The sequence below is a fragment of the Nothobranchius furzeri genome, chromosome 19, assembly GCF_043380555.1.
Source record: "Nothobranchius furzeri strain GRZ-AD chromosome 19, NfurGRZ-RIMD1, whole genome shotgun sequence".
In the NCBI taxonomy this organism is placed as follows: domain Eukaryota; kingdom Metazoa; phylum Chordata; class Actinopteri; order Cyprinodontiformes; family Nothobranchiidae; genus Nothobranchius; species Nothobranchius furzeri.
In genome coordinates this window covers 23,614,070-23,628,268 of record NC_091759.1, presented here as the reverse complement: position 1 = coordinate 23,628,268, position 14,199 = coordinate 23,614,070, and the positions used below count along the sequence as shown (strand labels likewise).

At 46.1% G+C, this 14,199-nt stretch overlaps 1 protein-coding gene across 1 annotated transcript; it reads right to left on the bottom strand.

Moving 5' to 3' along the window:
* gsk3aa (glycogen synthase kinase 3 alpha a) lies at nucleotides 1-11,835 on the bottom strand. Its single transcript, XM_054745388.2, has 11 exons — nucleotides 11,519-11,835; nucleotides 4,690-4,775; nucleotides 4,313-4,414; nucleotides 4,130-4,213; nucleotides 3,761-3,871; nucleotides 3,529-3,659; nucleotides 3,150-3,354; nucleotides 2,955-3,050; nucleotides 1,859-2,045; nucleotides 1,684-1,755; nucleotides 1-172 (listed from the first exon to the last, which is right to left on the bottom strand). The coding sequence occupies exons 1-11, from the start codon at nucleotides 11,691-11,693 to the stop codon at nucleotides 111-113; spliced, it is 1,311 nt and encodes a 436-aa protein (XP_054601363.1). The 5' UTR covers nucleotides 11,694-11,835; the 3' UTR covers nucleotides 1-110.
* Nucleotides 11,836-14,199: the final 2,364 nt, after the last annotated feature.

Genomic DNA, 14,199 nt, shown 5'->3' with positions numbered 1-14,199 from the left:
TGTGTGTGTGTGTGTGTGTGTGTGTGTGTGTGTGTGTGTGTGTGTGTGTGTGTGTGTGTGTGTGTGTGTGTGTGTGTGTGGAGGTCGAGCTTGCAGGAGCACAGAGAACTTCAGATGCTGCTGAGAGATCCAGATACTGAACTATGTTGGGATGAATCTGAGACGGTGCCATCTGAGGAAGAACAGAGAGAGGAGATGAACATCGGTCTGTTTTTCTGTGAAATGCTGCCATCTGGTGGCAGACAACAGCCATTACACCGATCTGACCACAGAAGCTTAAAGAGCAAGTTGCAGCTTAGAGACTCCCATGAACCGACGTTTGGAGAAACGTAACAGAAACTCGGTTTTAAACATTTTTTTACACAAACATAAATTATTTAGGCTTTTAGAGTCATTTTTGTGAGAAAGTTTTTTTTTGGGCCAAACCAAGTGACGTCAGCTGAGGGAGTCCTGTTAGATTAATCCAGTGAAAAATATAGATTATAATGCGGCTCCGACACCGTGGAAACTTTAAATGTTTACAGTTATACTCGTGATGGACCAGAACCATAAAGTTATGAGTCTGCTGCTCGCCCCAGAGGGCAGAAACAAACCAGAGGGAGAGACCATCGGCCAAAGCAGAGAGATGGGGGGGGGGGTCTGGTGAGTAAACCATGTTAGCTTAAACTTGTGTGCTAACATCACAATATAGTACAGATTACTATTATGTACCATACAAGGTAGTATCAGTCAGTTAATATCATATTAATACTAATGAGCGTCTGCCAGCGGTCTCATGCTCGCTAACATCCGTTCACCTAACCTACTTTAGCTCTTAGAGAGAGGGAGGCGCCTGTGATCCGGTTCTGGAGCTCATGCGGGCTTCTGTGAGCAGAATCCGACCCAAACAAGAGCGAGACAGTCGAACTGGTATTTTTAAAAGCCGTGCATCCTCTCCTGGTGCGGCGGTTCTGATCCGGTTCCGACCCAGAAACCAGCTGGTCCGCTGAGCCGTGCGTCTCTTCTAGTGGTCGGTTCTGACCTGGTTCTGACGGTGATCTGAGCTCCAGAAATCCACATTTAGTTTTTTAAACCTCGCCACGGGTCTCCGGAGCCCAGCGCGGACCTCCCTGGCCCGGTACCGACCGATGCGGGCTACAGAAGTCCGTCTTTCAGCTGCAGAAACGCCCTGAGGCACGGAGATAGAGGCGCTGTTTCTCTTGTCTGGAAGCCCGTGGACTCGATGTCCAGACAGGCTGGAGTCGGTACCGCCTTCACACACTCTAGTTTATCAACATGAACACAACCCAACACTAGTAACACACACTGACTGGATCACATGACCTCTCTACCCTAAAACTAGCCGCTCTCCACACCGAGCTGAGGCAGCGCCAGCTTCTAACTCCCTTTGGTTACGTCAGAGGTTCACATTTAGAAACAAGCTTTGCTGAGAAAGGCCCGGTTCTACTAGAAAACTCTGCTGTTATGTACTTTAAAACCAAATATTCACAATAAGCTTTTTAAATAGTATTTTTGGACAGCATTTGATATGAATTAGAAAAACTTTTTTAACCTGCAATTTGCTCTTTAAATCCACCCAGGAGACATTTCTCTGACTCTCGCTAAGACAAAACACAACATTTCCCCTTCAGACAACCGTTTACAGACCTGAACTAAACAGTTATAACAATAATATTTTCCCACCGTGGACGGAAGCGTGTGATCGAGCGTGAAGAGGGATGAGTATTGAGTTCAGCTGAGGTTGGATGGAGAGCTCTGCAGAACAATAAAGTGATGAGTCATGATTAAATCATCCAACCAGTTTCAACTACAACATCTGACCCAAACCCGGATCAACAACCTGACTGTTGGGTTCTACCTGTGGTGCTGAAGTTGAAGAGCATCGGCAGATCTCGTCCGCTGGGCAGTCGCGTGTTCGGCTGGCGAAGCTCGTCGAAAAAGGCGTGAGCGCAGGCCTCCAACGGCGAAAGGCGTGAGACAGGCGTGTACTCCAGCAGCCGTGAGCAGAGGGCGATGGCCTCAGGCGGGGTCCGAGGTTTAAACACCTGGAGAACAGAACCAGAGTCAGACAGAAGCAGCAGAACCAGAGTCAGACAGAAGCAGCAGAACCAGAGTCAGACAGAAGCTGCAGAACCAGAGTCAGACAGAAGCTGCAGAACCAGAGTCAGACAGAAGCAGCAGAACCAGAGTCAGACAGAAGCAGCAGAACCAGTCAGACAGAAGCAGCAGAACCAGAGTCAGACAGAAGCTGCAGAACCAGAGTCAGACAGAAGCAGCAGAACCAGTCAGACAGAAGCAGCAGAACCAGAGTCAGACAGAAGCTGCAGAACCAGAGTCAGACAGAAGCAGCAGAACCAGAGTCAGACAGAAGCAGCAGAACCAGAGTCAGACAGAAGCTGCAGAACCAGAGTCAGACAGAAGCAGCAAAACCAGAGTCAGACAGAAGCAGCAGAACCAGAGACAGACAGAAGGAGCAGAACCAGAGTCAGACAGAAGCAGCAGAACCAGAGTCAGACAGAAGCAGCAGAACCAGAGTCAGACAGAAGCAGCAGAACCAGAGTCAGACAGAAGCAGCAGAACCAGAGTCAGACAGAAGCAGCAGAACCAGAGTCAGACAGAAGCAGCAGAACCAGAGTCAGACAGAAGCAGCAGAACCAGAGTCAGACAGAAGCTGCAGAACCAGAGTCAGACAGAAGCTGCAGAACCAGTCAGACAGAAGCAGCAGAACCAGAGTCAGACAGAAGCAGCAGAACCAGAGTCAGACAGAAGCAGCAGAACCAGAGTCAGACAGAAGCTGCAGAACCAGAGTCAGACATAAGGAGCAGAACCAGAGTCAGACAGAAGCAGCAGAACCAGAGTCAGACAGAAGCTGCAGAACCAGAGTCAGACATAAGGAGCAGAACCAGAGTCAGACAGAAGCAGCAGAACCAGAGTCAGACATAAGTTTATTTTACCTTGGTCCATGGATGAGCTTTGATCTGTGGGAACTTGAACTCTGTGTAGTTTGGATTCATCTCTCGTATTTGTTCCCTCGTCGGAGTTCCCAAAACCTGAAACCAAAAAAAGGAATGAAAAATAATGGAGAAGTTTTAATAAAACCACTGTTATATTTTAGAAAACTAAATGATTCCTTGTTGTCGGATGACCACCTTGATGATCTCTACTAGCTGGTCGACACCGCTGTCACCGGGGAATATGGGCTGGCCGAGGAGCAGCTCAGCCAGAACGCAGCCGGCTGACCAGATGTCGATGTTTGCCGTGTAGTCTGTGGCACCGAAAATGAGCTCAGGGGCGCGATAATACCGAGAGCAGATATACGACACGTTGGGCTCACCGCGGACCAGCTGTTTGGCGCTACAGGAAACACAGAAAGTGTCTCGAAGTTAAACGTGACGATCAAGGAACAAAAAACACATTTTACTGCAGTAGAAATAAAATCTATAGTTAGAACTGATCACACACACACACACACACACACACACACACACACACACACACATGTGCGAGTTATCCGTGGGCAAAGCTTACCTGCCGAAGTCACACAGCTTCAGGATGGCGGTTTCTGGGTCAACGAGCAGGTTCTGGGGCTTGATGTCTCGGTGACACACGCCCTGGGAATGAATGTAAGCCAGACTGCGGAACAGCTGGTACATGTACACCTGGGGAGGGCAAACACAGGAAGAAGACGTTTTTTAAAGAACCGACAACAGGCTTGTTTAAAGAGCACCTGAAGGACTGAGGAGCGTCTCAGGGACGGTACCTTCACATAGATGACAGGAATGATGCTCTTGGCCTTGTTAAAATGTCTGGCTACCCTGTAGACCGTCTCAGGGACAAAGTCCAGCACCAGGTTCAGGTACACTTCATCCTTCTGCACAGAAATGAGAGGAATTAAATCCAGATTCAGGTTTAAAACCAACATCAGAGCTGGCGATCTGATTCTAGCTTTGGGTATGTTAGACTCCGGCTATGTGTGAATTTATTTACATCACTTGTAATAAAGATTCATCAAACTGAAGTCAAAGAGTATACATGTGAAGCTTTAGACCCCATCATGGGTCCCTGATTGTCCTCCTCCCTTCTCCTGCCTTCAAGGGCGATGCTGTTTATAATTATGTCATCCTGGTACCTTCTCTCCGCTGGAGTAGAAGAAGTAACGCAGCCGTACGATGTTGCAGTGGTCCAGTTTCCTCATGATCTGCAGTTCCCGATTCTAGAAATAAAAAAAACGCTTTCCATATTAGGAAACACAAAAGGGGAGGAGTCTCTGATCTCTAAGGTTCAGATAGGTCCTAATAAATCAGAGCCGCACCTTAAACCTTTTATCCTGCAGAACCTTTTTGATGGCCACCATCTCCTGAGTGTCGATGAGCCGGGCCTGGTACACAACCCCAAATGACCCGTTACCAATAACCTGCAGAGAAACCAGCACCCAGGTGACACAAGCAAACACTTACAGCTGTAGAGAAAACACCTGCGATCAGTGCGACTGGATCCTCAACAGAATTATGAATTACTTGCATCACAATTATTAAAAACATAAAGGAAAATAGTCATGAAGCACCAACCGAACCCTTTAGAAAGGAAAAGTCAGTTCAAACGTAAAAACCTGCATTTAAAGAAGGTCAGCCGTGTTTCTGATTAAAGCTCACGAGGACGCTGGCGGTCAGCTGTTGGTTGGACTCTCACCTTGATGTCGCTGTAGGAGACTTCCTGTGGGCGGTCCGGTCCCTGACCCGGTGTAGCTACAACAGTCGTCACCTTCCCGCTGTCTCCTAGGCAACAAGCAGGGATAACCAGTCAGAAAGGCAAAGCAGGACTTAGTTTTACTGCTCTAAAGGATTTTAAAGCGTGGTCTAAGAAATGAAGTCGGAACCAGCCGGAACATCTGGGCCAGCCCAGAGAACCGACGTCGCTTCTACAGAGGCCTCCGACGAAGCAGCAGCAGCAGGAGACTTCATGTCCACGACTGTGACTAATTAAAGAGAAAATCACAGAAATAGGCCGAGCCCGCCCTTAAACGGATTACGCCGTCACACACCGACACGAGAATCGCACCGACAACTCTGTGGGATTGGGCTCATTTATCCTTCAAGGGGATTATTTCTGCTAATTATGTATTCAACAGCTCTGGATCCACCCAGCTGTCCATTCACCACTAAATGGGGAGTTTTCACTCATTATTCACTTCAGCTAAATGTCATTAGATTTAATGACGATTTATGTTTCCTAACCAAAACCAGCTTGGGTCATAATTAACTCCTGCTGCTCCTGCCAGAGGTGAGACCAGGTGGGGTTCTACAACCCCCCACGGCGCTTCACAACACAACCCGTTGTCGGTACAAGATCGGCTCGGGGTCCGTCGACTGCCGATGGCGTCTAAGTAGTTGATTGGCTGAACATGAACCTTATGGAAATACGTAATCACGTTACGTTGGTCCAGGCAAATCTTTCTGTTGGAAAGATGGACAACTTTTACAAAGAAATCCATCATTACCTCTTTGAAAATACACTTTTAGCATAGAGCTGCATGTATATTAGGGCTGAACGATTAACTGCATGTGCAATTAAATTGCGATGTGACAAAAGGAGAATTTCTAATCGCAAAGGCTGCAATTTGGCAGCGAGTGGTTAGCGCAATGCTAATATACATGGAAAAACCCATAGGAATGCTAATGCTAATATCACCGATTACATTCTTACAAATTATGAATTAGAAACGTGCTAAATGATTACATTTGGAGTCTAATAGAAAGTAAAACTACCATCAGTCAAATAAGTACAGACAGGTATTTTAGTAAAGCCAGAAAACTTTTAACTCCAGAGTTTATGCTAGCAGCTATGAGCGTACCTGAACTACGCATGGACAAGACGTCAAAAACTCTAAACACAAAATACTTCAATAAACGGGACACACTTCTTTCCTGCAAATACAATTTCACAGGTGTCGCTAATACCTATGATCCTTCAAGGGATGTGCTCAAAGAGGAGTTCAACATTATGAATAAAATAGTGTTCTATTTTACAAATACCATTATAAACACAAACTTACGTCTTAAGAAACATTATTTTAATAACGAAACTGCTAAATTCTTTCCAACAGTATAGATGTGTAGTGTATTTTGTCCGAGTGGGTTTGCCGTACTTTGACGTCATCGGCAGTCGAAGGACCCCGAGCCGATCTTGTACCGACACCGTCATTCACCCATTCACACTCTGGTGGGGATGAGCTACAATGTAGCCACAGCTGCCCTGGGGTGAGCTGACAAGAGGCGAGGCTGCCGAGCACTGGCACCACCGATCCCTCCGACCACCACCAGCAGGCAAGGTGGGTTAAGCGTCTTGCCCAAGGACACAAAAGCAGCATTCTCTGGTCGGAGCCAGGATCGAACCTGCAACCTTCTGATTACTGGACACCCCCCTGCCTGCTAAGCTGCTGCTGTCCCACAATCAATAATAGAAACACAACAAAGCAGACGAGCAGTTAGCGCTGTGGGCCCGTGTTAGGAACGCCGCGGAACAACTATGGCAAACACGTGTAATTAGGAATAAATAATCCTAATTTGATGTCCAGAGTTTAATCCAACAGCGGACCACGACCACTTCCTGTCCTGTTCTACTTCAGTGCTTCAGTAGATAAAATCCTGCAGCAGTTCTGTTAGCGACGACGTGGAAATGAAAGCTCACCTGAACGTTAGAGCAGCAGGTCCAACATTAGTTCTGGTTCATCCCAACCGCTGGTCACTTAGGAGCAGAGCCTCCTTTCACCGCCTAGCTGCAGCAGCGTCTCCACATACTCGGTGCTTTAACCAGACCAGACAGGCAGTTGCAGATGGAGCAGCATGTCCAGGTCTGGGTCACCAGAGTGCGGAGTTACCCAACAGGCAGGCTGCTGGTATCGGTTTCAGCTGGAACCGTGAGTGACCGAGTCACGAGTTCATCCTCCGGACGGCCGTTTACGCCAACAGGTTAACATCTCCTTAACCCTTCCCTTCCCAGCACAGACCAGTCAGAGCTCCTTCATGGACCCGAGTCCTCATGTCGGCTCTTCCATCTAATCTCCCAGGAAATATCGTCTTTAAACACATTTTCTACGTTCATCTCAGCCACAGCTCTGGCCCGGCTTCACGAGTAGAACAAGTCACGTAAACAAGAAGCCAACAGAACCCTCATCAGCAGGACTTGTTTCTTTTAGACAAAAATCAAACTCTTCACACGTCAGCTGTTACAAACAATACCCCCCCCCCCCCCCCCACACACACACACACACACACACACACCTTACCGTGGTTCTTCTATCACTGTGTCACCAAACACGAGGCGTGGAAGGCATTAAGCTTTCTGTTGTTTGGCAGCGAGGGAAAGATTCAATCGTTTTTCTCTAAATAGTTTTGAATCTTAAAAATTTAAAGATAAATTTGGGATTTGAAGGAGTTTAGAAGCAGGCCGATTCTACAGAATGTGAGATGTTTTACTTTAAACAACAAAGCAGAATCAACAGGGTGTAACCTGGTGAGGAGTTTAAAAGAAGGAGCATCTTTGTGACTGACGTACAGAGGGGTAAACCGATTTAAATAAAACACCCGGTAAAACGTTCCTACTGAAACAGGAAGTGCTGGTCTAAAAATAAAAATCTGAATATTAATATTTCCTAGAAGCAGATGTTGAATAATGTCACACATCTGCATTTAAATGGTTTTTATTACAAAACCAGATCTTTAGTGTTTTTATGTGGCAGCAGTAAAAACGTCCAACGTGACAGAACATGATGTCTTATTGTCTCTGCCGTCTGTGTCCCACTGAACCACGACTCAGCACTGAACCACGACTCAGCACAAACTCCAGGTAAACAGAAGCATCTTGTGCTCTCTTTACTTGAAGCGTCCGTCAGCAGCAACGGTGAGGTTATCGCCCAGAAACAGATCCTGGAGCTCCTCCACTGACGGTGAATGATGTTAATTAAACAACAATGTTGTTAATAAAAGTCTGATTTATACCAATCAGCCTCATTTTCATTTCTAGAAAAATAGATATATCAAATTTATTTTATCGAAACAAGGAAGCATGACTTCAGGGTATCTCCTAGTTTCATCAAACCAACAGACTTGAAACTTCAGAGGAAACAAAAAGGAGTGAACTTTGACCTCCTCAGGGCATAATCCTTGCAGCAGAAGGTACGTCAGCTCCTCTTATGGCACGGTCCAACAGGCTGATGAATGCAGAAAAACTAAACTTTCTAAATCTGCAGATTATCATTTAGTTTATCTATCAGTTCATTTAAAAACATGTTTCTGCTAAAGGCGTCGACTCGAGTGATTCGTTCTTAACAAAAACAGGTTTAGGTATAAAATTAACCACACTGCTTTTAACCAGATCCAATGGTAGCACAACGTCCTTTATTTTACCAGATATTTCAATTCTTGCTCAAAACACTTTGTGGTCAAATAGTTTAGTCCTGTCTCTTGAAAATGTCTCTTGTCCTCCAACAAAGAAACTAAATCAGTGACGTGTCAGAAGTGAGATCATGTAAGGCCAAAGGAAAGACCTGAATTTAACCCTCCCACTGTTCTCAGGGTGTGACCCTGCGAGGAAAGATGGTTTACCCCTTGAGGTCCACGGGGCAGGGGTGAGGAGTGAGCAGCACCTCACCCCTGCCACGTGGACCTCAAGGGGTAAACCATCAATCCTGCTCAATGGTCAACTTTCCTCGCGGGGGTAACCCACAAAGACAGTGGGAGGGTTAAAGAGCCTCAAACAGAGTCTCTGGAGAAGACAGGAGGAGTCTCTGGAGAAGACAGGGAGAGTCTCTGGAGAAGACGGGGGGGGGGGGGGGGGGGTCATGGGAGAAGATGGGGGAGTCTCTGGAGAAGACAGGGAGAGTCTCTGGAGAAGACAGGGAGAGTCTCTGGAGAAGACAGGGGGAGTCATGGGAGAAGACAGGAGGAGTCTCTGGAGAAGACAGGGGGAGTCTCTGGAGAAGACAGGGGGGGTCATGGGAGAAGATGGGGGGAGTCTCTGGAGAAGACAGGAAGAGTCATGGGAGAAGATGGGGGGAGTCTCTGGAGAAGACAGGAAGAGTCATGGGAGAAGATGGGGGGAGTCTCTGGAGAAGACAGGGAGAGTCTCTGGAGAAGACAGGAAGAGTCATGGGAGAAGATGGGGGGAGTCTCTGGAGAAGACAGGAAGAGTCTCTGGAGAAGACAGGGGGAGTCTCTGGAGAAGACAGGGAGAGTCTCTGGAGAAGACGGGGGGGTCATGGGAGAAGATGGGGGGAGTCTCTGGAGAAGACAGGGGGAGTCTCTGGAGAAGACAGGGAGAGTCTCTGGAGAAGACAGGGGGAGTCTCTGGAGAAGACAGGGAGAGTCTCTGGAGAAGACGGGGGGGTCATGGGAGAAGATGGGGGGAGTCTCTGGAGAAGACAGGGAGAGTCTCTGGAGAAGACAGGGGGAGTCTCTGGAGAAGACAGGGAGAGTCTCTGGAGAAGACGGGGGGGTCATGGGAGAAGATGGGGGGAGTCTCTGGAGAAGACAGGAAGAGTCATGGGAGAAGATGGGGGGAGTCTCTGGAGAAGGCAGGGAGAGTCATGGGAGAAGATGGGGGAGTCTCTGGAGAAGACAGGAAGAGTCATGGGAGAAGATGGGGGGAGTCTCTGGAGAAGACAGGGAGAGTCTCTTGAGAAGACAGGAAGAGTCATGGGAGAAGATGGGGGGAGTCTCTGGAGAAGACAGGGAGAGTCTCTGGAGAAGACAGGGGGGGTCATGGGAGAAGACAGGAGGAGTCTCTGGAGAAGACAGGAAGAGTCATGGGAGAAGACACGGGGAGTCATGGGAAAAGACAGGAGGAGTCTCTGGAGAAGATACGGGGAGTCATGGGAGAAGACAGGGGGAGTCTCTGGAGAAGACTGGGGGAGTCATGGGAGAAGACAGGAGGAGTCTCTGGAGAAGACAGGAGGAGTCTCTGGAGAAGACAGGAAGAGTCATGGGAGAAGACACGGGGAGTCATGGGAAAAGACAGGAGGAGTCTCTGGAGAAGACACGGGGAGTCATGGGAGAAGACAGGGGGAGTCATGGGAGAAGACGCATTACCCACAACTCTAAAGTCAACGCAAGGCAAGCTAACGTTAGCGTTTTAGCTAAAATGCGTGATCCGAGGATTTGGGTTGAGGGAGAATGCAACGAGTCGCTATATAAAGCAGCCGCAGCGCCGCTACCTGCATATAAACCGTGTCGCGGACACCGCCATGTTGAAATGACGCTATGCATTACGGGGCTCCCAGGGGCAGATAAGAGTTGGTCTCTCTCCGAGAATAATTATGAATTTAACAACGATTACTGCCTGATGACATTTTCCCACATCTGCAAAGCTCACTGGAAGGACACAAACCGAGGACAATATTTTCCTGATATAGGGTTTATTACTCAAGTAAGGGTAAAAAAGTATCTGATTAGAAGGCTACTTGAGTACTGAGTATCATCTGATCTAATATTTTTAAAATGATGACATCAAACAGACAAAAATTAAGAAGTTATGGGCAAATATTGGTATTTTAAAGACTAAAGGGGAAAAATGTAAACAAATAAACAACATAATTACAAAATAACACACTTTAGGCAAAATTTAGACACAAACTGAGGACAATATTTTCCTGATATACAGGGTTTATTTAATTGTGTGAAAATGTAGCACGTTTAAAAAAATACCACGATAATACCGAAAACCGTGATAATTTTGGTCACAATAACCGTGAGGTTAAATTTTCACACCATGACAACCCTAGACTCTGGAGAAGACAGTCTCTCTCTGGAGAAGACAGAGAGAGTCTCTCTCTGGAGAAGACTGGTGGTCCCACAGCTTTGACTGGAGCTGACCTCCATTAGGAGACACATCGGTGTCTGAAAATGAACATAACTTCTGCACAGAACAAGACATCTGCATCCACCCGTGTGATAAATGCAGGTTCCGTAGATCAATTTCTGTTGGGGAAACAAGCTCTTTGGTCCTGAGTTTGGTGGCTGGGTCAGCATCACTTGCATCATCCAGGTGTTGGTCACCTGCTGCCAAGGTTGCACCCCACAGGTGACCTTGGTGGACGGGCTTAGTCCCACCCTGACCCAACCTCAAGCGAGCCGGACTGACGGCTAATGCTAATACGAACCACAAGAGTCCTCCATGCAAGTTCTCGGCCACAAGGAACAACCGGTTCCTGCTCACTCAGTCAAACTGACCCCGATCATCAACTACCGACTCAAGATTTAAATTTCATACTATTTACCTAATGTTGGGTTAAAATAGCGCCCAGTGAGCTGCTTTTACTACAGGCGGGCTGCTTTAACCCATCGGTCGCGCAGAAACTAGAACACAAGATGCTGGGTTGCTCGTTAGCGACAAGACGGGAACAACCACTTTCCAGCGGGTTTAAAAACATAAAACTGTCGGTCATTTTAAGGCGGAAAACACACAATTAAGGTAAACAAATACAGACGTTTCAACAAAGAGCCAGTCACAGCGAATAACTTACTGGTAAGCTTGAGGTTCGAGCATCCTGACGAGCTGCTGCCGGAGGCCTGCGGGACCCCGGACTTTCCTGTGCTGCTCCCCACGGCAGCGGCTGATCCGGCGGGCGCTGCTACGGCTCCTGGAATACCTGGCGGCTCAGCAAACGAGCTGGTCCTGGGCCGCCCGCTGCCGCTCATATCTCTGAGCAAGGGTCCGGGTTGTTTCCTCCACTGTTTTCAGCCTCACTACCAATTAATATGAATACTCGGTCGCGAATTATCTTGTAAAGACTCGCGGAAAAACAGTGGTCCCGCTGCCGCCGGCTGTCTGGGCTCAAAGCTGCTACGAGACACCTAGAAACAGAAACCTCGCAATGCCACATGGGAAATGGAGTTTGGAAAAGCAGTTGCTCGCGCTTGTTCTCTGGAACTTAGAAATCAAGACAACTACAATTTTTAGATCACTAACAGTCCTCGTAAGCTGAAAAGAGTTGTCTAAACATATTGATTAAAATGAATCCATGAAATATTCGATTGTTTTTTAATTAGTCATAGTTTCCACTCCTTCAACTAATTACTTTTTGAGTCAACCCAATTCAAGATGGAGACCACAATATTTTTACATATTTTACAGATTCTGAGTTAACATTTGGTATGCTAGTTGTAAAATGTCACCCTCCTCAACACATACTTCAGTCCAAACTCAGCCAATAATCTTAAAGAGCAAGTCGCCCCCAAATCAACTTCTTTTGCTGATAAACTATACAAATGAGTGTCTAATCGTGCTGTAGACACGCTTAGTAAATAATCTGGCATTTTAGTTCTAATTAAAATGTTCTGTATAACACTGTCAGTGTTGTGCCATCTTCAGGTAAAAACTCTGCACTGCATTTGAATTTAAATCTGCCATCGCTATTGGCTAAGTGATACATGAGGTTAGCTGGTACAGCATGATGTCACAATGTTGCTGTGAGCCTGTGTGTGTGTGTATTTGTTTGTGACTCCACCCTCTCAGTCTGCTAGGCAACAGCATTTGTTGCATTTTTCAAACAGGAAGTGGGAGTGGAGTAAGACTCTGGTAGGGGATGACTTGCTCTTTAAGATTAACCTAATTTAAAGAGCAAGTCCCCCCCAAATCAACTTTTTTCCTGATAAACTTATAAATGTGTGTCTAATCGTGCTGCAGACACGTCAAGTCAATAGTTTAGCACTTTAGTGCATTTTAGTTAAAATTTTAATTTTCTGCCTAAAACTGTTAGTGTTGTGCCGTTGTCGGGTAAAAACTCTGCACTGTATTTGAATTTAAATCTGCCATGGCTATTGGCTAAGAGGTACCCTAGGACGTTAGCTGGTACCATATGATGTCACAATGTCGTTGTGAGTCTGTGTGTGAGTTCGCGGCTTCGTCCTCTTGGTCTGCTAGGCAACAGCATTTGTTGCATTTTTCAAACAGGAAGTGGGAGTTGAGTAAGAATCTGGTAGGGGGTGACTTGCTCTTTAAGATTAAACTAGTTTAAGTGGCCACCACCACAGAAAACTGACCCAATCTGCTATAACTTAATTTCTTTAACATACATTGACTTTGGTTTGAATCTGATGAAATTAATGCAAGCTTCTCCATAATGCTCTTCAGGAAGTTTTTACCGTAATTAAATGTACTATTGTCAGTTTAATTCATCTACTGGAATACAATACACCTAAATCCCAGCTGATCAAGGCAATTGAGTTTATCTTGGATTTATGAGGAGGCTGTAGAGTATCCAGGGCTCTTTGTCCAGGTCATCTCACTTTACACCTGAATGTGAAGGCTGCTCTAATCCAGTAAGCACTCTTAACACTTGATATTCCACACGAGAGCCAGTTGGAGAAGCAGAAGTTGTGTATTCCAGGGATTTAACGGTGAAAAGTGGTCAAATTTATTTGAAATATCTCTCATCACCTCATCTATCTCTTGTGAGACTACAAACAGGGAAGATGCTGGTCTGGAAACTGCATTCACATATATCACAGGAAGAAAAAAAAACAAGCCAACAACAAAAGGCATTGTGTTAGATCTTTAATATTTTCAATATTTAGTTTTTCTGTTGTTTAGAAATATTGCACATGGTCAACATGCCTGCTTTATGAGATAACACTCACCTCGCTCATCCTAAAATTCCTTCTCCAAAGTAAGGACAGTTTTTTATAAGCACAATCATACAGTGTACACGCATACATGTGTGTGTATGCACATATGTCTGTGTGGGCGTGTGCAAGTGTGCATGTGATTGCACATGCATGCAGATTGACACCTAACAGCCCTAAAGAACCCCAGAGCGATGCGGATTGATAGTCTTCGGTCACCTGTGTTCATGTTACTCTGTGCATCCTGAATAGTCCTGAATAAACTGGCTTTATTAACAGTCTAGATGGCTGAAAAAATAGTCACGCTGACTATAAAAATACTGTCTCTCGAGATGGATGAAAAATATACTATGGATAATGTTGCTGAGTGGTGAAAGAAGAGGTTGGTAGTGTTAACAAACTGCCTGCATGTGCCAAAACATACACACACCCAAACACAGACCTAAATGCACAAATATGGAAATACCTGTATATATATTTTATCACACATCCAACTGTATACAGAGAAATAAAAGCGATACCCAGAATCATAATAACTACCCCCACTCTTCACCCAAGAAGCAAAGAGCCTTAAAAGTGC

Coding starts and splice junctions, on each gene's coding strand:
- gsk3aa (XM_054745388.2), bottom strand. CDS start 11,693: ATGAGCGGCAGCGGGCGGCCCAGGACCAGCTCGTTTGCTGAGCCGCCA. Junction 3,355..3,528: donor AAGCTGTGTGACTTCGGCAG/GTAAGCTTTGCC, acceptor TGTTTCCTGTAG/CGCCAAACAGCTGGTCCGCG. Junction 1,756..1,858: donor CTTCAACTTCAGCACCACAG/GTAGAACCCAAC, acceptor ATTGTTCTGCAG/AGCTCTCCATCCAACCTCAG.